Source organism: Pinus tabuliformis, chromosome J, assembly GCF_031772625.1.
Source record: "Pinus tabuliformis cultivar Carrire ecotype Pingquan chromosome J, CPIR1, whole genome shotgun sequence".
NCBI classification, from domain to species: Eukaryota; Viridiplantae; Streptophyta; class Pinopsida; order Pinales; family Pinaceae; genus Pinus; species Pinus tabuliformis.
In genome coordinates this window covers 959090946-959118800 of record NC_142295.1, presented here as the reverse complement: position 1 = coordinate 959118800, position 27855 = coordinate 959090946, and the positions used below count along the sequence as shown (strand labels likewise).

The window sequence follows — 27855 nt, the reverse complement described above, 5'->3', positions numbered from 1 at the left end:
CTGTCTGAGGATCCAGTATTTCATGGAAAGATGAAGCACATAAACAAGTATCATTACATTAGGAAGTTGGTACAAGATGGTGTACTGAAACTGGAGTATATCCCCACCGATGAGCAAACTATTGATATTTTGACAAAATCTCTTCCCAATAAGAAGCTTGTGTATTTTAGAAACAAGCTTCGATTGGTTGACATATCTTCCCTAGTTGAGAGGGAGAGATAGACACATCATTCTTGTCTTCATTTTGGAAGAAAGAATGGATGGTTGAGTAATCATCTAGCATCCGATACTCTTTGAGGATGTGGTAGGACATCCAAGATAAGAGTAGGCAAGAGGACCGATATTCTTTGAGGGCTGGGGACCCTAGAAGATCATACTCGGTGAACACTCGGGTGGGATGTACCTTGAGAGACAATGATGAAGGTGTCTATAATCATTGGCCTCACCAACATTGTGCTCTGATCTATTGAGAGATAGAGCTGTTAGTCAAGGCCTTGCTATGTGACAATGTTGGTTATAATGATGCTATACAGATGGATTACTAGTCCGACTCTTCTTATGAGATCTCTTTAGTATTGAGAATAGCCATGTACCATTTATGAATACCTCCCTAGTTAAGATGGAGTGTTGAAGAAAGTGTAACTAGGTTCAGTCTTCATAAATATGAAATGTACTTTTGATTCTTGTATTTTGTAAAAGAAAGAAAAATGATTATTATTATTATTGAGCTTGGGTTTCTTTCCCAAGAAATTTGGTTTATAGGTCAAGCACTAATTGAAAGTGCTTCTAAGATTGTCTTAGGTCAAGAAGTGAAATAGGGACATTGTCATAATATGAAGACCCCATCGGGCATCTTGTAAATTGTAAAATGAATTATTTTTGAATTTACTGAGCATTCCAAGACGAAGTCAGCCTACTACCCTGTCAAGTTGGCCTAGAAGCTAGAATTCGTACACCTGGAAGACCTATATATAGGACACTGTTCGACCTCATTTGGACACATTCATTCATCTCTCTCATGCGAAGGAAGAAGCAGAAAAGAGCAAATGAAGAAGGCAGAAGAAGGAGAAGAAGTGTTTTGGGTTCCTCTCTTGCTCTTTCTGTCCACACGTGCGAAGAAGAGGGCTGGAATTCTGCAATTTTTCGCTAGGGTTTTTGCTGCTAGGCTAGGGTTTCGTTGTGGAGGTTTGATTTGGTGAAAAAGAGTTGAAGGAAGGGCAAACAAAGTCCCCTTCTAGATCCAAAAGACAAATTAGGTCAAGCAAGGCAGTTGGAGGCAAAGAAGAAGCAGTTCTAGTCCACACATGCGAAGTAGAAGCTGTTGCCAGGGGACCGAAGTTGCAGATCTATAGTTAAGGCCAAAAAGTTGTGGCTGGAGGTCGAAGTAGGTTTGCCGGAAGAGATTCTGTTAGGTTTGGAAAGTAGTAAAGCAAGCACATTCTTGAGAAGCTGATATTGGCCTTGGAAGGGCTTCAGTGTTGGTCAAGGGTCTTGGTATTCGTTAATAAAGAATCTATAAGAAGAGATTGAAGGGTTTTCCTCTTAAGAGGAGAGGTTTTTCCCTGGCTTGGAGCCTACATCTTGTGTACTTGTATCTTGTTGATCTTCTTGTTTTGGTAGCTGTTTGATGATTGAAGAATACACTATAATAATAAGAAGAAGAAGATAATCATAATAAGTAAAAAGACATCACACGCAATTATCAGAGTTAGAAGAATCATTAATATCATCTTGTCTTGGATTCTTCAACAACTCCTTGTATAGAGAAACCCCTATTGCCAGAAGAAAGTAAAAAAAGAGAAAAATAGAACTGACTAGGGTGGAATCTTTTAGCTTCGAAATTAGTAGAAGAGAAGGGGTCTTAATACCCTCAGTGCTCCAACTCAACAAAAGAGATGATTTGATCCACAATTGATGATGATTAATTTGATCTCAACTCTTGTCTATTATAGATTTTTCCATGGGCTCCAAAATGTGAGGGGTTGTGGGCAGAACCCCCAATTTTGGGTTTTTTAGCCTCAACCTACCCAATTTTTGCCCAATGTTGCCCTAACATAAGAAAAATCAGGTTTTTACCCCTTCATCAAGACTGTAGCCTACGGGTTCGAGTAGTCTATTTCGTCCTCCATTAGCTCATCAATTTAGAGAGGACATTGCATAATAAGATTTACCATCTAGCCATCCCTATCAAGGGAATGAACACTTCTACGAGACTTGGTCTAGTTAGATATTTAAAAGGAATCCCAATTTGAAGTCTTATTATATATTTAACGATCGATTATGATGCATCTATGGTCATTGTCTCTGACAAATGGTGACTTTCACTTGAGTTTGAGATGGTTTCTAGGTGGTGCTTCATAGAGCAGTAGAGGCCTTAAGGGTACACACTCCATGCTTACAACACACTGTTGGACATTGGGTTCAACACTCCCAGTGTGTTTCGCGACATGGACTAATTGCCTCTCATGGATCCTAACTTTGGCAATTGTAACAGCGACAAATGCTTGCAGTTTCGGTCTAATGACAATCATGATTCCAACAAGTGGTATCAGAGTGATAGGTCTCGAGTTCAAAGCTCACCCGACTCGCATTGTGGGGGGGGAGGAGACTGTTGGAAATTGGGTTCAACGTTCTCCATGTGTTTTGCGACATGGACTAACAACCTCTCGTGGATCCTAACTCTAACGATTGTAGAGAGACGAATTCTTGCAGGATTTGGTCTAATGACAATCATGATTCGAACACACACATGATTCCCATGCCATACCACACATCTAGAGAGCACTGATTACCTTGCAGATGCAATGCTTCCCCTCTATAATAGTGTTGAGCACGTTGATGATCCCAACAATTGATTGACACCTAAGAGCACGCCCAGACTTTAAGATCCCTTTGCTTGGCGTTGGAGATTTTTGATGATGTACCCAGTGGACCGGACATGACTTGATCCTGAGTACAGATGATGATGGTCATCCCTAGGATGACAAGAGAGGGATTTTACTATCACGTGGAGCTCTGATGCTTGAGAGAGTGTGCGGTGTCATCCTTTTAGCCTCGTTGGAGATGATGCAAGACACCTAGAGCAAGGTTTTGACAGATGGAGACATTTTTCAATGTGAATTGAGGGCTTTCCCTAAAAGATATAATTGATTATAGTGATTGGACATCCACCTTTGTTCATTTCATGCATTTTTAGAGCATTTATTACCCAAAAGGGGCATGACATCTTGCTAGGAGAGGGTTTCGACACACGTGTAGGGTTTTTTGGCTTATTTTTGTTATGCTGAGAATTGGGTTGGCTTGTAACCCATTTCTTCAAGTATACTCGAAATTAAGCTTGTCATAGGGCTTTTAGGCTAATAAGTAGGAGTGATGGACCTCATAAATAGAGGATCACTCTCTTGTCATTTTTCATAATCATACTTGGTTCTCGGCCTCTTATTGAGAGCTGAACTTACTCTGTGTAACTCACTACTTGTGGAGATGTGACTTTTATGGTGCTCTCGGTATTGGAGATTGGTTTTTGTCTTGGAGATGGTTTTTTTGGGATTGAAAGAACGGTTTGTCATTGAAGAATTGTAAGTTTTATTGCAAACTCATATCATTTTACATGTAATTAATTGTTGCTATGGTTTTTCTTTGTTCCATGTCTAAATGCAAATTATTTATGGAAAATCTTGGTTGATTGTTATGTTAAATATCTCTTCCTTGAAATCCATAAGGTCCCTTCTAGAAAACTTCCCCTATTTAATTTCTCCCCTCACATAAAATGTAGTCAGGGTTTATGGAAGTGAAAACAAGAAGTTTTCTTCCTTACCGCAAGCATTTGTCCATTTTCTCCTGAATTAGCCCTAAAGACTCCATCACCCAAGTAGGATTAGGGACTAGCAACCTTGGTGTTGATCAAAAACCTTGAAAACTTAAATATTTTTTCACTCTTTTGTTTTCTATTCCTTTCAAGGCAAGCAACAAGGCATTTTTGCAGGGCTGAATTCAATTAGGGCTCCTGTAGATGAACATTGGAGGAAACTGAACTTGAATCTAACCTTGTTGATCCTTTAACTCGAAATCTAGCCTTTTGCATAGATAAGTTTACCATAGAAGGGCTGGCATCATCTTTCTCTAAGAATTTTTTGCCCTAGAAAACCATAACCCTAGCTAGGGCTTCAACTTAAGGCTTATTTGAGGGTTTTCCTTATTCCTTTGGTGATTTTATCTTTAGTGAACCCTTTCCTTGTTTGCATGTATGCCTAGGAACCCCCTTTGTTGTTACAGATCTAGAAACCCTAGGACATACGTGTCATCTCTAGGCGTGGTGTATGATATGATACTCCTGTACAAGAGGAATTGTGCCTTTGTCCAGTAAAAAATGTCTTCACTTGGCCTATATCTATGTCACCTTGGATGATACAATCTAGAATAAGCCTTTAGGTGAAGATTGGGAAGCCACCTTTGTGGTGCATTTCCAGTTAAGAGCAGGAGGGGGATTAGTAAGGTGACAATGGAAATCTCCCTCATTTTTGCAACAAGGTTTGGCCTTTGCTTGTGAGGCTTCTCACAAGGCCTAGTTTTTGAGGCAACAAGACACAATGGTAGGACATGTTTGCATGATCCTATAGTTAGACTCTTGTTCTGACACCTTTGAACTAGTGTAGAAGATATTCATTTACTAGCTCAGAGTTGGTTGGTGGGGGTTGGGTGGGGAGGATGGTTATGGGGAGACTCGAGGTATCACAACTCTATTGTTTGAAATACTTCGAAGATCCGTTGGATTTTTGTTGCCCTGATTTAATAGAGCAACTAGGTGATCATCTTGGTAGTTGCATGGGAGGCTGGGGTGTCCAAGAAATGAGATCTGTGACTGAGTCTCATTGATGAAGAGGGCCAGGTATATCTGATTGTGGTACCGGAAGAAAGTGATGAGGGGAGGTCCTCAAGTTGTTATATAGGCAATCTTAGTGCGTTGTAATCTCATAGTACAAAGGACACTTGAAAATGAGGTGCATCTTTGTGTCTGGTCTTTGTATGTGACACATATGGCTGATCCTGTCTAATGAAGAAACTTTTAAATGACAAGCAATGTTCTACCATCGCTTATATTGGGATCCTAACCATTAGTATCATCCTGTGTCCTTTTTCCTCTTGTCTAGCCTTTAGTTCTACCTTGATCCTATAAGGACATTAGTTAACACCACCCAAATATTGATAAAACTGCCTAATCCAAGCCAATATGATAGTTGTAGTTTGAACTCTTTGTTGTTGTTTTTGATCTTGAATAACTTGGACAAGATGGAAAGGAAGTGATCCTTTTGGAAGACTCTGGATGTGGCCTTCCTTGCAGGCCTGTGATTTAAAACCACTACCCTCCCTCCAAAAAATAGCTGATCATCTCTGATATGGATACTGAAACAATATAGAGAGGTATCCCTCTGAAACCCTGCAAAGGCAGTTGAAACTCCCCTAGATTTCATGGTAAGTGGGGCATCTGATGATAAGCGAAGTGCTACCTCAACTTCCCATTTACTTTCTTTATTGCGATAAATAAATAATAATTCATAAGCTTATGTTCGGTGCTCTTTTTATTTTGTATTATTCAAGTGAACTCACAATTAAGCTATGTGAGGTGCAGAATATGCACATCGACACAGTTAAATTGAAGGCATAATATGGCAAAGCCTTTTGTTGCAAAATATAATATCTCGTGCCGATGGAAAAATGTGTGAGCCATGCAAATGTCTATAATCTAGAAATTGATAGAAAGGGAAGAATCGTTGGCAGGAGAATAAACAGATGGTGGTTTATTATCCAAACTTCTGTATTTATCAATCTGGAAGTATTGAAGGAGATGTCATAATCGAACTAAATTTTATGAGGTCTGTATTAACGAAATAGAAATAATGAGAGGAATAATGCATTCATGCAATATCCGCCTGAAACTTGATAGATTACTTTTTTTACAAGAGGATATCCTATTTCTCTTTGCGAAGTTAATGAGATATTGTGTCATTTAGGATTGCTGCATTTTTACTATTAAGAGCTTATTCAATTCCCTGTTTCTCTCGCATGAAGGAATGCATTTTCAATTCTATTCTGCTTAATAATATAATACATAATTTTTCAATTTATACATTTATGCCTCATCACAAAGCACTGAATTCTTGTTTCTTATGATCTGTGTTCTTTTCAGATGAATCTAATGGTAGCGGATGTGTCACATCTCTTTGAACTTTTGAGGGCATGGATTGCTCCCCCAAGTAATGATAACACTGGTTCTAGGTAAGCCGTGGAAATATTTATGCTTTTGGCAACCAGTGAATTGTTGCACATCCTTGGACTCTTTAATCTGTTTTCTTCTTTTTATTTCTGAAGGCCTCATGGTCATCCACAAATGATCCGATTTGGGGCACATTTAGTTTTGGTCTTGCGGCATATTCTTCCTGATGATGTGAAGGATGCATTTCAGGAGAAGCTTCAACTTATTGGTGATTTGATACTTAATACGTAAGTAGCTTTATATCTGAGATTATGTTAGATCTATTTTTGTTTGCTGTGTTATTTTTCTTTCATAAATTAGTGAATTGTAGATGTCATGGCATACTTAAATATTTTGAGGTCCTTCCAAACTTTGCAAATTGCTAGAGATAGCCGTCTGACTTGAGGAAGTTGTAATTTTAGGTATGCAATATTTCTATTTACACAGGGGCGTGAAGAACTTGTTGGTGTGTATGCTTCACACCTTGCACCTCATCTATGTGTGCAGCTGTATGCGCACATGATGGAGTTGAAGCTAAATGACAGGTATGCGGAGGAGTTTTGTTAAATAAATCTTCATTTTGTTAATATGCTGCAGCTAACAATTCAAGGTTGGTTATTATTTTGAAGTGGAATTAGCTGTTGTCTCACATTCTGTTTTTCTCTCTTGTATTGGAAGGATTAAATGGTTTATAGATTTCTCTTCCAGAGTTTTTTGTTCTGATATGGTATACCACATGATAATTATGCTCTTCACTTGATCAAAATTTGTGTTTGAAATTGACAGCGTACATGTTAAATATAAAATTTTTCGATCAGCAATGGAGTACCTACCGTTCTTTCCAGGTGAAGCATCAAAGGGTTGTGTTTCAGAAATTTTTGATAGGTACTCCCTATTGCTTTTGTTAAGATTGTTTGACAAAACAAACTACTTTTTTCTGAAATTCATGAACTTCTTGGATATACCCTAGTAAACTGATTTACCAGTTATTTGGTTAAATAGGGTTCTAATGAGATCACGCGAGGTCAAACCCAGTACACGCCATGTTAAAACAGAAGACCCAGGAGAGCAGCACCGGGAAGGATGTTTGGAGAAAGCAACAACAGTGCAGTGGCTTTGCTTCACTCCTCCTTCTACAATATCTGATTCTGAACTTGTAAAGGCAGAGCTTCTTGCACGGGCATTGCAGCACAGGTTATTATTATATTTTTTGACCTTGAAGTTTTGTAAGGAATGGATTAGATAATGCAGGATTGCATTAATAGTTGTAGTTTATATCATGGTTTGTACTATATGGACATCGAGGCACTTAGTTTTTTTTGTTTTTTTGGTAATATCTGTCTTTTAGCTGTTGTTTATCATGTGGTCAGCTTTTGGAATTTCTTGTCTAACATATGTTACTTCTTTGCCTATTACAGCAACATCCTCTTCCGAGAGTTTGCACTTATATCTATTTGGAGATCTACTAAAATGCCTGTTGGTGCTCATATGCTACTAAGCTACCTTGCGGAGCCTTTAAAGCAGCCAACTGAGCTCCTTCTTTCTTTGGAACAGCATAGTGTATCAGAGAACCTCAAGGAGTTTCAAGATTGGGTAAGTTTTCTTTTACAAGACTTGAGCTGATCCTACAATTTGAGCATTAGAAACAAAAGTGTCTCTTAATGTCCTATGAAATTTATGGCTTCGGAGAAAAGCCTTAAAATTGATGTCTGTTATCAGTGAGTCTTTTTATCAAAGTTTCCTACTGAATGAACTTGTTTAATATGATCAGAGAGAGTACTATGCATGTGATGCCTTATATCGCAATTGGCTGAAGATAGAAATGGATAATGACGAAGTTTCTCCTATTGAACTCTCATCTGAAGAAAGGGAAAAAGAAGCTGTGGCAGCAAGGCAAGCCTTAAATGCATCGTTGTCTTTATTGGAAAGTAAGTATGTTAAGACAGGGAATGAGAGTTTGTAATATGTATTGTGTGGTGTTTGATTTGGACAAGTAGCGACAAATGCTCTCTATACACTGAAATTTGATAGGATTGGTATTTTGAATGGTTTGTATGTCTTTATTTTTGCATTGGGTGATATCTGAGAATCTGAAATATGGTTTATGGTTTATTCAAATTTCATACGCATGCTCAAAGTTTCCACAGCAGCAAACATAAGATAGAGAGAAATGGGGAAGGATGACTTCAAAGAGCTTCTATAGTTGACCATGACAGTGGAGTTGCTTAGGAAGGTGAAGAACTGTATTCTCAAAAGTTCTAAGTGAATATACATAAAAGACAAGGACCCTTATTTTGGGAAAAGGAGCCGCATAATGAGTGGTGTGAGTCCACTTCTGCTTTGACTTGTGTGAGAGGCAAAGCATTAAGTTTAGGATCTGTTACATAACTCCATCTAGTTCTGTTATTGTTGTTGGGATGTGGTGTAAATTGTCATGTGAATATTAATATGCTTGAGATATTTGAAAAATATATAGAATTTATTGTATACTATGACTAATATTCTTTCTCAGGCCTTTGATGATGGTAAGTCTAGTCATCTTTATCAGTCTATCATGTCCAATGCTTGATGTTGTATGCATAATGTTACATTTTACAACTTACAAATTTTAAATTTACAATGTAGAATCTAGATGTGTCTGAAATTGTTTCATGAATGAGAATTTTTGTAAGAAATATATATTTAGTATTAATTTTTAATATATATATTTTTAATAAAATAATATATAACGTGTCCTATGTGTCCTGTTCTGGGGGGTATACATGCCCGTGTAGGACACTCGAATTTTCATGTCCTGCCTGTCCCATGTCCCCGTGTTAAGTGACTTAGTTTAAACCTTGTCATTGATATCATCATTTTAGGTGATTTCCCTCATATTGGGACTCCTCCCATCGGTATAAGTCTGTAAAGAGCAGGGGACACTAATTGAGGTGACAGTGGGTTTTTGTCCCATTGTTGTCACTTGGTCTAGTAGTTGTCCCTTAGGTACCCCTCCTAGGACCCCTGCTAGATTGTATGGCATTAGGGCCCCCTACCGTGTGCATCATAAGAAGCCCTTATGGACAACTCTTGGGCACCTCATACGCTCATGAACCTCAACCTTGTAATCCTTAGGCACACCCTAAAGGACATTATTTGGGCTTTGCATCAAATCCTTTAGAGTGAGAGATGTTATCAAGATCCTTGGTACTCCCTGCTGTACTTCTACCTCCTTTTTTATCTTCTGATCTTGAGTACTGTTTTCTGTCTTTCGAGGATTCACCCATTCTGATGTAGTTCTTTCTTTTCTTGTACTTTCATATGTATGCTTTCATCTTTTAGCATTTAGCAGTGATCTTGGCACTTGTATAATCCGTTGTTAATTGGTTATATATCCTTGTCCCAGTGACCTGTTCTTTGGCCATTTGTAGATATAACAGGAGTGTGTTATCTTATCAATTGGTTTGTTTGACTACTCTATGAAGTATTCCTTTTCTTCTCTCTTATGAAGATTTCATGTTCTCTAATCTGAGACATTTATAGAATCTTGTAGAAGCTCAGATTATATTATCAAATCTGGATGTTGCTTCCTCAGGGAACTCACAAGGAAAACTGAATGTGTTTAGATATGAGGTGCTAGTTATATTTTATAGGTAAATTTAAGAACTCACAAGGAAAACTCAATGTGTTTAGATATGAGGTGCTAGTTATATTTTATAGGTAAATTTCACTATTTTTAATTTTTTTCTAGAATGATGAATGGTCTGCATTGTACAATATTTTGGGAGAGTTTATGCATCCTTATAGGGAGCTGTATGAAATATTTTCCTGCTATAGTTTGGCTCCTGAGCAAGCTCTAAGCATATTCTGTTTATATTCTTTCAACTCGTTTCATTTCACCCAGAATTTATTTGAGACTTTTTCTTTTCCTTCAAAGTTTACAAGTTCAAGATTAATTAGGATAAAAGGTGATGTCCATTCATTTTTCAAAATGGTGTCATGCCTAATATCGCGTGGGTGTGGTTATAGGGGAATTCAATAAAAGCTAATCTTTCTTCAGTGATAGATTTCTTTGTTGGCTATACGTACATGATCCTTCCCATAATGTGGGTTAGTCTTTCTACTTGCCCGTTATTTAAATGTTGTCTCAACAATTTTTTTATAAATTTCTAATCAAATTTCAACTTTTGGAAATCTAAAGATTTATCTTCTTTCCATAACATGCTTTTGTTCGCTTTGCTTGACTTCTTGCTTAATTTGTTTAAAAACTGCAATCATTCTTAATGAATTTGAAACACATAGTTTTTAATTTTATATGTTTGGGTTATCATTTCCAAAATTCTCTTTTCTAGTCCCATTGACCTATATTTATGTTCATTTGTTGGATATTAATAAAACTTCCTTATCTTTTATTCTAAACTAATCAATGATATAAATTATTGAACAGGAAAATACACGCCTTGGCTGACGGGGATTCAAGATATGCCTCAAGATACAGAAGAGGGTGAATGGCTTGAGTTGGATGGAATTGCAATGTTCCGTCTATCTTCTGGTGATTGCTTACAACCTGATGCAACGACATGCACTGCCTTGACAAGTGCCTTATATGCCTGTGCTGGGGAGTTAGCTACAGAACGCCAATTGTCGGTATACATTTATATTTCTGGTCCTGGTTTTGCTCATTGTAGTAGCAGATGCACTGAATGACATTTTTGTTGAAATTCTAAGTCTGACATGTTAGAAATCCCTACTGCATTATCTAGTTTAATTTCTCCTACTTGTTTATTCCATTAACAATTTATTTATAGATATAAACACTGAAATAAACACAAATGCAGCCTTAACTCATATACAAATCAACAACTGAAATAACTGAGACAAACACACAAGGGACACCGTTATTTTTGGACAATCGTCCTCGGAAAACCCAATGCGGGAAAATCGGTACAACAGATATGAGGGTTTTATTATTATGCAGTTTCTTAATACAACTAGGGTGCTAGAAATGGCTCACCCAATAGAGAATTCCTTCGACAGTAATACCTCTCCTCGCAGATAGATATTCTGGTTGATCAATCACTGAATGAACGATCCCGCAGCAACTATGGCAGCTTCCACTGCTGTGTGTCACTCTGATAGGGAATGTGTCACCCTCTCAGCTCACTAGCACTCAGTTTGCTCCACGAAAATCTCCCGGCATTGCCTCTTGGCCTTGCGTCAACTTTTCTAGCCTTTGTGCAGCTACTGAAGCCTCTGCGTCAGCCCCTTGGCTCTTTGCGTTAGCTCTCAGACCCTCTACGTCACCCACGCTGGTGTCTTCAGCGTCTGCGTAGCTCCCAGTTGCCTTTGCGTCAGCCTCTCCAGGCTCTGCGTTGTCTCTCTGGCACTATCTCTGCCTCTCTGCTATGTATTCTCGGCCTTAGGCCGAACTACCCCTCACTGCAGCAGATCACTGGCTCGATTCTCTCAGCAAACCCTGCTCCAGAAAATCGAACTGGCTGATCAATTTGGTGTATCTCCAACTGACCCTCAAGCCTCCTCTTATACTTTTCTTGTTGAATCTTCCACGACTGAGATTAAGTCGCTAATCAACGGCTAAGATTAGATTTCGCTTGATCCTTGTCTCTTGGAACCTTCTAACCGAAAATTATATTAATACACGTTAATATTTAATTTTCCTATGTTTATACTTAGGACCCCATTAAAAATATTAATTATTTTAATATCTCCTCATCTGGGTAGAATTTCTCCAAATGATTTCTGGGTTTTGGAGTTCTCATGTGCTTTAGCCTCTCCACCAATTTTCATGGCTAGAGCACATCCGATGCTACCACAAATCAACACTCTCTCTTAGCGAGGAATGTGCTCTAGTAATGCTCCATCACTGAAACAACACACTGATACTCTGCACTTGTACCTGTGCTGATGCTTGGCCTGCTGCCTCACATCATCTACACTGCTGCTTCCTGTATTGTTGCCCATGACACTGCCACTGCTACATTTGTACTGCAACTCCCTCTCAATATGCTACCCATGCTGGCCCTAGCACTGCCACTGCTAATTGTTGCACTGCAACTTAGTTACTGAGAAGTAGGTAACTGACTTCTCCCAAATACTGCCATCCTAGTTAGTCTAGAAGCCTCGTGAAACTGAAGTTGCCTCTGCTGCTATCGTGCTCCCTATGCTGCCACTGCAATGCTGCGTACACCTCTGTGCCTCTCGCACTGCTGCAACCTCCACTGTGTTGCCTCAGATTTCTGCACCCAAGCACTGCCTTGATGCTCCACTACACTTTGCTTCACCTGACCCCCGTTATCCTGCTACTATCGTTAAGGGCTCCCGTAGCCGGATATGATCCAAGAGTTTGGGTACATCAAGGTACCTGCCCCTAGTATGTAGTCCTTCTGACTACGACTCGATGTCTCCCCACCTCTTCTCTAGAGGTGCATGAGCACTCATGGCATAGTTGTCATCAGTCTCGACCTCTTTCTCTGCTTTAGCTGGAGCTGCCGCCTTAGAATCGAAAGCCTCTCCCTTGTTTTTCTTCTTGGGATGCATAATGTCCCAACTCCCCACAATGGAAACACTTCACCTTGGAGATATCCTTCTTCTTCCTCTTCCCTTGCTGTCCCGCAGATGCTAGAGCGACATCTTGTCCTATTTCTTGATTCGACTTCCCTTGCCACTGCTCCCTGCCTTGGTCAACCTCCTGATCTCTTATTGGCGAAGAGCTGCCCACATCTCCTCCCAACCTGGAAGAGTAGCCTTGCCCAAAATACTTTGGACAATTGTCTCCCACTCTTCAGAGACTGCATTCAGGGCTGTCCTGAACATAAATTTTGGATTCGGTGTAGACCCCATGGAAGTAAGATGGTCGCGAATCTCTTGCAACCTGAGAAGGAATGGATCTATATGCTCTCCCTTCTGCATCTGATACGACCGTAGCTGATTTTCCAATAGCATCTTCCGCTGCACGGAAGTGCCCTGATACAAGGTCGTCAAAGTATCCCACATCTCCTTTGCTGTGTTCTTTTCAGCAATATGTGGTATGACATGATCTATGACCTTGTTTAGGATCATGCACTTTGCCCTTGCCATTGCATCCTCATACTTCTCATTCTCAGCTGGGTCGACTTGGATAGCCACGACTCTCAAGGCAAAGTCCTTGATGCGTTGTCGATTCAGGACTGCTAGGATCCTGGCCTTCTAGATGACAAAGTTGGAATCCTTGTCCAACCTGTCCTGATCCCTCAGTCCGTTCATGTTAATTTTAGGTATGTTCTATGCTTAGAGCAATTTATTTCAATTTTCACAGTTATCTCCATATCTTTTCCAGATTAGCAATCACATCAGCATTAAAGTAAACTGCAGATAGAACATAAACATAAATCACAGAAGACAAGCCAATACAAGAGGACACAAGATGTGGCGCTAGCTAGGGACAAACCCCAATGTGGGGAAACCCTTGATCAATTCTTCTTATATGTTCTTCAATAGTTCAGCACAGAGAGAGAGAGAGAGAGAGATAGTACGTTTACAACATAAGTCAACACATTGACTTATCTAGATAAGAGCATAGATCATCTCTAAGAAGATGATACATGAGATCAGTTGAAGACATGCTGCTTCAACTAATTCTCCAAGGTGACTCCTTCACCTATCGTTGCGCTGCATTTCGTCATCATGCTGCACCTCACCGCGCTGCATCATGTTGCCATCCTGACCTATGTGTTGGCTGCACCTTGCATGCTAGTTGTCCCTAGCATGCTTGTTGTTGCATGCTAGTTGTCCCTTGCATGCTAGCTGTAACATTGCATGCTTGGTGTATTCGCTGCTAAGTACCATACAACTGTCCCAATGTTAGTTAGCTGTCCCTTGCATGCTGCTCTCCTTTGGAGACAGATGCTCCGGCTATTTCGGTAGTTCCAGCTGTTCCCAGCAGTTTTGGTTTTTCCTGGCAGTTTCGGCTTTTCCGGCAGTGCCAGCTTTTTCGGCAGTTCCGACATTTTCGGCATTTCCTACATTTTCGGCTTTTCAGGCAGTTTTGACCTTTCCGACAGTTCCGGCTTTTTTGGCAGTTCTGGTAGTTTTGGCAGTTCCGACAGTTCTGGCTTTTCCGGCAGTTTTGGCAATTCCGGCTTTTCCGGCATTTCCGGCTTTTTCGGCAGTTCCGGCTTTTCCAGCAGTTCCGGGTTTTCTGGCTTTTCCAGCAGTTCTGGCTTTTCCGATAGTTCCGACTTTTCTGACAGTTCCAACTTTTTGCCCTCTGGATCAGGGCAACGTTATTCCTTAGGATCTCTCCTCCTACTAAAACCCAAAGACAAGTAGAGAGAGGAAGAGATCCCAAGTGTGTTGAAATGACTTGAAGGCCACCTCTATTTATACTAAAACGTTGAGCACATGTGGGGTTTATTTGGTTGCTGGCCGACCTTGACGAATTGTCTTATAACGCAAATAAATTCATAACTCCATGAATACTTATTGGAATCGGATGATCTTTAGATCAATCCTACACCTCTCGATGAGAGGGATCCAAGAAAAATATCAGCTGCCATAAATAAGATGACCCACATGGAGTTTGGCCCTAGTTGCCAATTTTAACACTCCCTCTCAACTAGGGAGAACTCCATCCGTTGATCCATATGTCCAACTGTACTGTCTCTGCCATCAATGCCCTACACTGCTCTGCTCTGCTCTAATCTGCTGAGCTTTGCTCTACTCTTCTTTGCTCTGCTCTGCTCTAATCTGTTGAGCTCTGCTCTACTCTGCTCTGTTGAACCATGAAGAAGAAGAATTGAGCGAGAATGTCCCATACCATTCTCTACTGACCCGAAGTCAGTTTCATCTGAGGAGAGTGTGTCACATCACTCTTACTGACCCGAAGTCAGTTTTATTGATCCCAAATCAATATCACAAGAGTGTCTCAAACCACTCATACTGATCCCAGATCAGTTTCATTGATCCCAGATCAATGTCACAAGAGAGTGTCTCAAACCACTTATACTGATCCCAGATCAATGGAGGTCATCCTAGCATAGGGAGTACGGTAAATACAAAGATGCGTCCATCAGTAGTACTACTATGGTCCCTATCCTCATTTCCCTGCTCATTGATCAGATGAGAGGTACTTCCCATGAGTCCTAGACTGCATGGGTAGGATGCCTCGACAGGAGAATTAATCATCCTGTCCACAGGAGAACGAATCATCCTCTTAGTGGATGCCCCGGAGAACTAATCATCCTGGACCACAGGAGATCATCCTGTTCCACAGTCGCCGCGGAGAACAAATCATCCTGGCCCACAGGAGAACTAATCATCCCGTTCCATAGTCGCCACGAAGAACAAATCATCCTGGCCCACAGGAGAACTAATCATCCTGTTCCACAGATGCCACGGGAGAACTAATCATCCCGGTCCACAGGAGAACTAATCATCCTGTTCCACACTTGCCACGGGAGAACTAATCATCCCGGCCCACAGAAGAACTAATCATCCTGTTCATAGCGCATCACCAGGACAGGGTGAGTCGCCCTGTGGTCGTATGTTGCTCCAGTAAGTACCCCAAGCCCCCCTGAGCTCCCAAAGCACAATGCATGGAACATGCAGGACCCTTATAAGAAGGTCTCTCAACGACTCCAAGTCGTTCGGGAAAGTCACAGATTTGACCTTTCCCTGGGGCTTTGACAAAATGTCTGCGACCTGTACATCAGTCTCAATGCGATGGAGCCTCCTCGCTCATCGACTTACCATATCGCAGATAAGGCAGTATCTGATGTCTATCTGCTGGAGCAATCATCGAATACGAGATTCCTCAATAATCGAATCCCCCCTCTGGTTGTCACAAAGAATCATAGTGGTATTCATCATGTGTACAAACAACTCACTTAAGAGCTTCTGCAACCATGCAGCTTCACACGAGATCATACTCGTAGCTATGTATTTGGTCTCGGCGGTGCTTATAGCAACCGACTTCTTCTTCCTGCTCATCCATGATATCGAAGCAGAATCCAAAGAGAACCAGCACTGAGAAGTGCTCTAGTGATCCTCCACACTGCCTACCCAGTCAACATTCGAATAATCATGCAGTTTCATATTTCTGGAATCCATGAGAGGTTGTGCCCCGAAGATATCTTAGAAGATTCTTAGCACCAATCCAGTGAGGCTCAACCAAATATGAGCTCACCATGCTAATTGCAAAACATATGTCCGGACGGAAGTTCACCAAGAACATCAACGCGAATGAGTTTATGAAACTCAGAGGCATTTCCCAAATCTGGTCCGACATCATACGATATAACTTCTGAAAGTTAAGATCCTTGAGGTAGTCATAGGCTTCTAGTTTATCATTCCACATCCAGAATCCAACTCCCTCAACGCGAATGAGTTTATGAAACTCAGAGGCATTTCCCAAATCTAGTCCGACATCATGCCATATAACTTCTGAAAGTTAAGATCCTTGAGGTAGTCACAGGCTTCCAGTTTATCATTCCACATCCGGAATCCAACTCCCTCTTCCTTCTGCAAATGAGAGGGTCTGCACCTGTCAAAAATAGGTCGTCCTCATAGGGTGCTAGTATGAGAGGTCTATCATCCACAACCTTCGGGTAATGGTTTGGATCGGTTTCACTCCTAATGAATCTCAGCTTCATCAGACAGCTATCAATCCTCTCATACTACGTCCAGGGTGTTTTGCTTCAAGCCATAGAGGCCTTTCTTCCACTTGTATACATGAGATTCCCGATCATGAATCTCAAACTCCTCGGGTTGCTCCAAACCTGTGGACTTGCTGCATGAGGGGAATGGTTCCCTTATAAGATTTTCCTTCTGTACATCTCAGACATGTACCTTCATGCTCTACTTGAATTCAGACATCCCTATCACCATTTGACTCACATCAGGTAGGGCCCCATAGGTAGACCTCTGGTGTTATAGATGCGATATGTCAATTGACATGATCCCCAATGGACCATCCTGTAACTTGATACAAATTTCCAACCCTGAACCCATGAGAAAAAGCATCTTTGAAAATTATATTTTTTAATAGGTACCTTTCCATTGATGAATGCCACCCTGAAACCTTTGACTTCCATTTTCGAGATGGACACTAGGTTCTTCTTGCGATCAGGTACATAAAAGAGATTCTGTAAATGAATCGAGTTACCCTTATTCAATTGAGAGTTAACATTCCCTACACCCTTTTCGGGATAGGTGGCATCGGCTCCAAGTATAATCCCACGATTGTTTCCATCTCTACCAAATTAGAGAGTGCACCCATCTATCCGATGAAGTGCCTTGAAGCACTACAATCTATAAGCCAAATTCCCAAAGAATCTGAAGGAAAGGGCCAATACAAGATAATGCTTCTTTATCTTATCAAAAACAACATTTGATTCTTCATACCTGGGGTTCCTTGCTTTCTATGAAGAGTTGGCCATTTACTTGATGACTTGCATTACCTGTCATTCCTTTGATCATTGAAGATGTCCTTGGAATGATTGTTATCATCATCAAGTGATGTATCCCTGCCATTCAGAAACTCCTTCGCATAATGGCCGAACTAGTTATCTGCCTTTCCTTCCACCCTGAGATCTGGTCTTCCAATGAAGTGATCTTTAGGTAGGCCATATTCCGCTGCGCCATTCTGATAATATTCTTTGCTTCGACTTCACCCTTGGTGAATTTGAAGAGGGATGAGGAATCCACTGATCCTTTTGTCCTTTCCTAATTGTCTTCGGTGATTGCTCTTTCACTCTTGCTTGGGCATTGTCTTCACCTCAGCTCTGATACCATGTTAATTTTAGGTATGTTCAATGCTTAGAGCAATTTATTTCAATTTTCACAGTTAGCTCCATATCTTTTCCAGAATAGCAATCACATCAACATTAAAGTAAACTACAGATAGAACATAAACATAAATCGCAGAAGACAAGCCAATACAAGAGGACACAAGATGTGGCGCTAGCCAGGGACAAACCCCAATGTGGGGAAACCTTTGATCAATTCTTCTTATATGTTCTTCAATAGTTTAGCAGAGAGAGAGAGAGAGAGAGAGATAGTACGTTTGCAACAAAAGTCAACACTTTGACTTATCTAGATAAGAGCATAGATCATCTCTAAGAAGATGATACATGAGATCAGTTGAAGACATGTTGCTTCAACTAATTCTCCAAGGTGACTCCTTCACCTATCGTTGTGCTGCATTTCGTCATCATGTTGCACCTCACCGCGCATGCTGCACCCATCATCACTATGCTGCATCTCATCACGCTTCATTAATCATGACTGTACCCATCACTGTACTGCATTATGTGCCATTGCTGCACCATGTTGCCATCCTGACCTATGTGTTGGTTGCACCTTGCTTGCTTGTTGTCCCTAGCATGCTTGTTGTCCTTAGCATGCTTGTTGTTGCATGCTAGTTGTCCCTTGCATGCTAGCTGTAACATTGCATGGTTGGTGTATTTGCTGCCAAGTACTATACAACTGTCCCAATGTTAGTTAGCTATTCCTTGCATGCTACTCTCCTTCGGAGATAGATGCTTCGGTTGTTTTGGTAGTTATGGCAGTTCCGGCTGTTCCCGGCAGTTCCGACAGTTTCGGTTTTTCTCGGCAGTTCAGGCAGTCCCGATAGCCCCGACACTTCTGGATTTTTTGGCTGTTCCGGCTTTTCCGGCAGTTTTCGCAGTTCCGGATTTTTCGGCATTTTCGGCATTCGGTTTTTTCGGCAGTTTCGGCTTTTCTGGCAGTTCCGGCTTTTCCGACATTTCCAGCAGTTTCGGATTTTTCGGCTTTTCCGGCAGTTCTGACTTTTCCGGTAGTTCAGGCTTTTTTGACAGTTCCAGCTTTCTGCCCTCTGGATCAGGGCAACGTTATTCCTTAGGATCTTTTGTCCTACTAAAACCCAAAGACAAGTAGAGAGAGGAAGAGATCCCAAGTGCGTTGAAATGACTTGAAGGCCACCTCTATTTATACTAAAACGTTGAGCACATGTGGGGTTTATTTGGTAGCTGGCCGACCTTGACGAATTGTCTTATAACGCAAATAAATTCGTAACTCCATGAATACTTATCAGAATCGGATGATCTTTAGATCAATCCTAGAGGGATCCAAGAAAAATATCAGCTGCCATAAATATGATGACCCACATGGAGTTTGGCCCTAGTTGCCAATTTTAACAGTTCACTACCATTTCAGCTCCTCTTTTGGACTCCCTCTGAGTCGTGATTTCCATCCTGGAAATCACCCTCTAAGTCCTGATTTCCCTCCTGGAAATCCTCTGGCCAGCTGTCGAACTGCTCCTCTCCAATCCTCCTTGCAACTGCAACTCGGATCTGGATTTCTTGGCTAGAAATCCGTCAAGGTAGCAACTCCCTCTACCTTGGTTTTATCTCCTTAGGTACTGTTCTGTTCTGACAGAACCAGCACCCCACCAGCTTCTCAATCACAATCTGCCCACAGCTCCCCAAGCCCTGACAACTGAAGAAACTGAGCCTTTTAGGCTCTACGCAATCCCGACAATGGCGAAATATGTTCCTCCTGGCCACAACGTCATTCCTTCCTGGCTGAGAAGGATGACCGGGCACTGCGTAGGTCTTATCTGTCCCTCTCTGCCTCTGCGCTGGCCCTCCTCTTGACTCAAAATGATGATGCAGGCCCTCTGCATCACTTTTTCTCTGCTGCTTTTGCTCTAGAACAACGTTGTCTCTTGGGACAATTGCTACTGTTGCAAATTTTCAGATTACTGTTGGTGCCTTCAGTCCTCCTGTGATCTGCAATCTTCTGATACCATGTTGAAATTTCTAAGTCTGACACGTTAGAAATCCCTACTACATTATCTGGTTTAATTTCTCCTACTTGTTTATTCCATTAACAATTTATTTATAAATATAAATACTGAAATAAACACAAATGCAACCTTAACTCATATACAGATCAACAACTGAAATAACTGAGACAAACACACAAGGGACACCATTATTTTTGGACAATCGTCCCCAGAAAAACCCAATGCAGGAAAACTGGTGCAACAGATATGAGGGTTTTATTACTATGCAGTTTCTGAATACAACTAGGGCGACAGAAATGGCTCACCCAACAGAGAATGCCCTCGGTAGTAGTACCTCTCCTCGAAGACCGATATTCTAGCTGATCAATCACCGGATGAATGATCCCACAACAACTATGGCAGCTTCCACTGCTTTGCTTCACTCTGATAGGGACTGCGTCACCCTCTCAGCTCACTAGCACTCAGTTTGTCCCATGAAAATCTCCCGGCGCTGCCTCTTGGCCCTGCGTCAGCTTTGCTAGCCTCTGCGCAGCTACTAACGCCTTTGTGTCAGCTCCTTGGCTCTCTGTGTCAGCTCTCAGACCCTCTGCGTCAGCCACGCTGGCCTCTTCAACCTCTGTGTAGCTCCCAGTTGCCTTTTCATCAGCATCTCCAGGCTTTGCGCTGTCTCTCTGGCACTATCTTTGCCTCTCTGCTATGTATTCTCAGCCTTATGCCGAACTGCCCCTCGCTGCAACAGATCACTGCCTCAATTCTCTCAGCAAACTCTGCTCCAGAAAATCAAACTGACTGATCAATTTGGTGTATCTCCCACTGACCCTCAAGCCTCCTCGTATACTTGAGTCTTCAACAACCGAGATTAAGTCCCTAATCAACGACTTAGATTAAATTTGGCTTGATCCTCATCTCTTGGAACCTTCTAACCAAAATTATATGAATACACATTAATATTTTAATTTTCCTAAGTTTACAGTTAGGACCCCGTTAAAAATATTAATTATTTTAATATCTCCTCATCTTGGTAGAATTTCTCCAAAAGATTTCTGGGTTTTGGAGATCTCATGTGCTTTAGCCTCTCCACCAATTTTCATGGCTAGAGCACATCCAATGCTACCACATATCAACAATTTTTGTGCTTTTGTGAAGTAATATGGATAAAATGATAGGCATAAATTAAGTCATACTAGGAATATACTAAGCATTTTTGAAAATAAATAACTAAATTAGGGATTGATTAAATGGGGAGGGAAATTTAAAACATGAAAATACAAATTTGACTATCTTTTTTGATGTGTTAGTTTGTCATGTTACCCCAGAATTTGGAAATTGCTTCCCATGATTAACTCTTGTCGAATCAAATCATTGAATCTCTGTTTGTTTAGAAGTTTTGTCAGATCGTCTGTGATATCCAATGTGCTATGATTATTACCTTTATAGTTTGGAAAAGTGATCAACTATGGTTTATTATGGCTAGACTAATTTTATTGTGTTAATGTCATTCACTTTGTTGTGGTGAAATTAGTTTTGACGTGGTTATGGAATCCATTTTTCTTCATTCATTTTCATGCTTCAGAAACATTTTGTTTTCTATGCCTCTCTTGGTTTTACCATTTGAATGCTAATTGCCATATTGTAATAGAATAATAGTTTCATGAGAACATGTGTTGCGACCAGTGTTTTAAAAACCAGCCAGTTTGAACTGGTAACTGGTCAAACCGTCTTATTAGCTAGCCCACCAGGTCAAACCGACAGAAAAACCTTGTTTGACCCTTCATTTCGCCCAAAAAAGGGTAAAACCGGTCCTAACTGGCCGGTTCCATCCTAAACCGGTCGGTTAGCTGCCAAGGCTGTGGAGGACCCACACAACACGGTTTTCCAAGTTTGTAGGGTGTTTTGGAGGGAAAATAAGGGTTCTTTTTTTCTAAAAATACCCTCTCCAAGCCTTTAAAAAGAGTTCAACTCCTCATTTGCCTCACACATCTCATTTGGAGTTTTTGTGAGTTTGATTGGGAGCTTGGAGAGTGTTGAGTTTTTGCTGGAGTAGTGGAACAACAAAGAATTTAAGCTAAGTAGTAGTCATCATGCCTCCAAAAGCCAAGGATATTGCATGGGCTCATTGTGATATGATTGATGGCAAAATGATCTGCAAATATTGCCAAAAATCTATTGGAGGGGGTATTAACAGGTTCAAGCAACACTTGGCTGGGATAGGAGGCCATGTAAAGCCATGTGAAGCACCAAATGACTCAATAGGACATACTAGGGTAGAATACCTCCAGAAGTTTGAGACTCAAGTCACTGAACCAATAGAGAATTTTGTGATTCAAGTAGTTGCAAAGTTTGGGAGTCGAGACTCAACGACCTGAGTTTGATCATAATGACTCATGAGAAGTTTCAAGTGATAATGCTGATCACTATTATCATATATGTAGGCTTGTAGTATGCCAGTGGCCCCATAGTTTGTAGGCTTTGTTTTCGCACTCTAGAGGCCATTTAGAGCCTCATTGCTTATGTATTTTGTCGATGATATGTATTGCACTCGGTGCCATTTTGATATTTTCACCTTTACACGGTATATAAATGAGCAATCTTTGCATATTTTGTCTCTATTGGCTTTCATGGTTTTAAATCTTAAAAATAGTTTATTTTCATTAAAAATTAATTATTTAATGTATTTTTTTAAAACCGGTTGGTTTAGACATGACCAGTCCTGGTTTGACTGGTTCAGGTTCGAAACCCGGTTCATTAGGTGGACCTGTCCGGTCACTAGTTCCAGTTTTTAAAACATTGGTGGGGACTTGTTCCTGGAGTTCCCATGTGCTTAGGAACTTTGGAATGGGTTGGGGATGAAATTCTAAATCAAACCTTTAAGATGTGATTTACAAAATTAAAATTATTGCCTCACTAATGAAATTGATTGCTTAAAATGGGAAGTAGCAGAATGTTAGATGATAAGATCTGCGAATGAAATACTCAGAGAAAAAGAATCCACAATTTTTGGTTTATAAACAAGAATAAAATATTAAAGTCAAGAACTAGATAAAAGTGGTAAATAATGTTGTCAACTTCAAGAAAAGTTGAATGAATTTAGCAAGATGAGATTAAACAATAGACTTCAGAAATTAATGTGGAAAATGTTGATAAATTTCTACAAATAATTTGGAAATTTTCAAATTCGCTTACGGCAAATTCAGAAATTTCTTGTCAACCTCCAGATATCCTGGATATATTTCTTATGAGCTTTCTGCCTTAGGGTTAAATCTGAAATACGAATTTACAGCAGAAATATGAGCTTAGAGATGGCTTCATTGTGCGTCTGCTTACACACTTTGGCAGTGCATGGATGGAGTTAGGATCCCAGTGGGCTAGTTCAGGGTGGGCTCATATGGGCTTCGGGAAGACGCTTAACACCATATACCACAGAATAAGAGATTATGCCATATTTGCCATCGATAGGAGACAGAGGCAAGGGAACACTTAATATTTAGATGCCCTTGTTAATATGAGATATGTGTTCAGTTTGATGCAACAGCCAAACCTGGCTCACAGATTAAATAATTGAGAAGAATTGGAATTAAAAACTACCCATCTAGGATAAATTAGTATATATTGAATAAATGTATGAATGTATTGACATAGTTTAATAATAGAATGAGGCCCCCGTTTATGTACTAGGTGAGAGTGCTCTTTCATAGGAGTCATGCCCTTTGCAGCATGCTTTTTCATAATTATTATTTATATTATCTATTATTTGTATTTTTTCACATTCATGTTCATAACATTCCCTTCCCCTTAAGAAATGCTGGCCTCAAAGCATATGGATGAAAAGACATGCCTATCTTTTTCTGTGTTGTAATCTATTCACATCTTTTTGAATTTTGAAGCTGTGTAATATCCAGTTTTAAATATTTGTATTATATTACGGGATATTTTGTTCAGAAAATTATGCTGTTAATTTTTTTTTCCAAAAATACCATGCAAATCCACCAAATTATTCGAGAGAATTTGCCAGAAATAACATATATAAAACCCAAAAGTCAATAACTGCTGCTACTCTGGCAAATTAAGATAAAATGCGACAATTACAATACGAGACAACTGCAACAAATATCAGCTTATTTATATTAATATAAGATTGGTGTTACATGCCCATACAAATAACTGGGGAATGGCTGATATAGAAACCTCCAAACTACTGCAAACTAGATCCGACCTCACGAAAGATATGCTACAGTGTTAAGTCTGGCTTTCTCAAATCTGAACTGAAAATAACACCCAAATTGGAGATTTGAATGATCCCCACGCCAATCCACAGATCTGCTCCAGATCTGATCTCCAACTGATGCTGTTGAAACTCCGTGAGATTTCTGGATGAAATCTCCTCAACAGTGGGTTGGGTTTTCGTCCAACTCACAAAAGGAAACCCATGGGTTTTCGTCACGGGGCTTGCTGAAAGCTGAGAACGGCGTTCTTAAACCTTTCCAATAGAAAATATCACAACTCCAAGATGTTACGAATGATTTGCTTCCCTTCCTTTTAAAGACTTGATGGATGGCTCTCCAACCTTCTAGAAGTATTTATTTTATTATTTTATTGCCATTCTAGAAGATTCTCCCCTTTACTTTATTTAAGTGACTTTTAATTTATTTTATTTAAGTCACTTTTCCCCTTTTGGCTTTTTTTATCTAGTTAGGCACTTTTCCCCTTTTTGATTAATAAATTGACTAATTAAAGTCACTTTTAATCCTAGGAAATGATTAATTGGCCACCATACTTTCTCCGGCCATTGGAAACCACTTCTCACCATCCCATCTTGTAGATCTCTTCATTATGGTTCCAAAGAGCTATTAAGGTGTTTCTCCAAATCTTTTGCTCCCATCCACACCTTTAACGTTTTTAATTAAAATATGTTGATTATAACCTTGTTTTATGGAAATTGTTGGAATGCAGCTGAACCAAGAATAAGTTGTGCAGAACTGACCCTGATGATGAAATACAGTGAGCGATCCCTGTCGACCCTCATAAAACTCCTCAAAACCCCTCTTGGACCTCTGATGACATAATTTGGGTCCTGTGACTTGGCCATCACACACCCTGGAAATCCATCCTAACTATATTATAAAGGAAACTAGAAATGGGGACATTACAAATCCTCCCACCCTAGGATTGTTTGCCCTCAAGCAATTTGCATTTGTCCATTGTATAGGCATCTATACATTGATACGCGGATCCCATACGAACCATTGGGTCACATCATGCCTCCATGTTAACCAAACATGAATGGATCCCTTAGTACCCAGATCCCAAACCAATCTTTGAGTCATCTGGCCATTAATAGATCCAACTGGATCCCAATGCCACCATGGCCAATCATCATTGCCCAAGCCTAAGGGATTTTGCTGTGCTATGCCCCTGGCTAAGAGTATCTCCCAAGAATCATCCCATCAATAGAATAGCAACTCATAATCTCTCGCCAATCCATCCTATGGGAAGGATCAAATGTATGAACACTTGCACATAGAACAAGTCAACTATTCCAATGCTACTTTATGATCAACTCATGATGTTTTGCTCGATCAACCAATAAAATCCATCTAGAAGATTTTTCCCCTCTCGCCAATGGATAGAGGTGGGCTAATAGTGCTACTAGCCCTATCTATGTACCACCTTTCTCATCTAGCTTGAGGAGCCTAGCACCTCTTTAGTGGTTAGCATGGTGACCTTGCAGTCGTCAGAGCCACAGTCTTTGCAGCACCAGAGGCACTGAGTGGTTAATACCTAAGGGGAGATATCGTTAATAAAGTCTCTGCTTGCTTCTCCTTGGCCTCTTTCTCACAACCTACTCTAGAGACTAGCTTCAAAATAGTTCAGAAGAAGGATACACCTAGAGTAGGCATCTAATTAAAAGCAATCAATATTCTTGCATCACAACTAAGTCATAGGATTTGCATGGCATATAGGATAGTAAAGCATTCAAGCAACGATTGTTCATCAAGTCACATGGTCCTTAATCGATCTAAAGCAAGTTGACTCCATTAGGCACTAGTCTAATTAAGAATTCAATCTAATCAGTAAGCGCTTGCTAAATCAACCAAGTGGCTAGGCCATTCAATCGTGTCTCCCGGACTCGTTGGTTGCCAACTTGTCCTTCATTTCCATCTTCCATAGGGACTACCCCTGATAGCCTGTTGTTGGGAGATAGCTAGAACGGAGAGGTCAGGGATTAGAGTGACAACCATCGACTTGAGTCATTGTCACACCGTGCCTGTACAATCTGAGCGAAAACATTGCCAATGCGACGAGGCAATGCTATGCACACATACAATTATGCCATGCAATCTTCACATTTAAGTAATGTAGGTAGCAATAAAAAATTACAAGAATGTTAACTAGGAAAAGAATACTGCTATTCAGAAATGAAAAAATAATGTGTGGGTTATAAAGTGATGAAAAATGTAAAACAGAGTTTGCATAGTGATGTGACATGTGGGACTAATAATTCATAGGAAAGCTGCTACTTGTAAGTTTCCATTTCACTTCCCTACTGTTTTTGCATTCATGCCATTTTATAAATATTAAAGAGATTGGAAGTGATACATGTAATGCGTTTACAAGTTAGGATGTAAATCAAGTATTCATCTTTTTGTTTGAGATATCTCTGTTCCACTGGCAAAATAAACACTGATGCTGTTGAAAATTAAACCTGCAGGTTGACATTTCTATTTGCACAGGAGATGAATACTGCATCAATGTTTTTTTACGCTGCACAGCATTAAAAGGTGATGGAATCGGCCCCTGCACCGCTGAAGATGGTGGTCTTCTCGCATCTGTCATGGCGGCTGCTTTTAAGGGTATTTGAAACATGGTTTCTTGTCAGTTTTATTTAAGTTGAATATGCAATGGGATTGTTATTGTTGTTTTCCATATTTGAAACAGCTGCAGCACTTATTGTGAAAAATGTTTCTAAGAAGAAATGGATATAATTTTGTGCAATCACAGTAAAATATTTTGCATGCTATATTATGGTTTTAATTTATAATTTTTGCACTTTTAAGAACTTAAATTATGGGCTAAAGATTATATATATTAATGTTACATTTATCGTTATCAACAATTTATTGTTGGGGGTCCAAAATTTAATTCATCAGCAATATCGGGGAACTTGAAAAAAATACAAAAATAATAATTTTTTTTTCAAAATTTTATTCTTTTAAAGCAACATCAACATCAAACAAACACATTATCTTACAAATATGAAGATAAATACAATATAAAATGTATAAGATGTCAAGTGGTACATCAATCATTGATACTAGATAGTAGATACTGAAATATGACATTTTTTCAAATTTATTCCTTTAAAGCACTTAGCAAACATCAACATCAAACAATTAACAAACACATTGTCACACAAATATGAAAATAAAATTATAAAACTACAATATAAAATGTATAAGATGTAGATATTACTACTAGATACTGAAGTCTGAAATATGATATTTGTCATTTTGTCTTGACTCCTTAGTCATAAGTTCTGAGTTCTGACAATATAATAGTTAAAAGTTAAACTTAATACAAAATCACATTAAAATAAAAATAAATGTATCTCATGAGATGATCATCATGAGGCATCTAGATTCTAGATACTATAAGTCTATAACGATAATCTGCTAAGCTTGTGGTTCTCTCTTTCTAGTAGTATCACGAATTGAGTTCTTTGCAATAAGGACAATGTTTGGGGTAGCTGTAGGGAAAACATGCACATCATGCCCTGGGATTTTGGCAAGGTGGTATTTCAAGCGGTTGATTCAGCCAAACATTTCCATTCCACAGAGCT

General features: G+C 39.9%; 1 protein-coding gene across 1 annotated transcript in view; it reads left to right on the top strand.

Moving 5' to 3' along the window:
* Positions 1-27855, top strand: part of LOC149230005 (nuclear pore complex protein) — a 396423-nt gene that overhangs the window by 320981 nt on the left and 47587 nt on the right. The window contains exons 18-26 of the mRNA XM_089381174.1: positions 6188-6276; positions 6370-6501; positions 6676-6798; positions 7040-7138; positions 7256-7447; positions 7672-7846; positions 8025-8181; positions 10680-10879; positions 26728-26869. Of these exons, the coding sequence (XP_089237300.1) occupies positions 6188-6276; positions 6370-6501; positions 6676-6798; positions 7040-7138; positions 7256-7447; positions 7672-7846; positions 8025-8181; positions 10680-10879; positions 26728-26869 (1309 nt within the window). The remainder of the gene's footprint in view (positions 1-6187; positions 6277-6369; positions 6502-6675; positions 6799-7039; positions 7139-7255; positions 7448-7671; positions 7847-8024; positions 8182-10679; positions 10880-26727; positions 26870-27855) is intronic.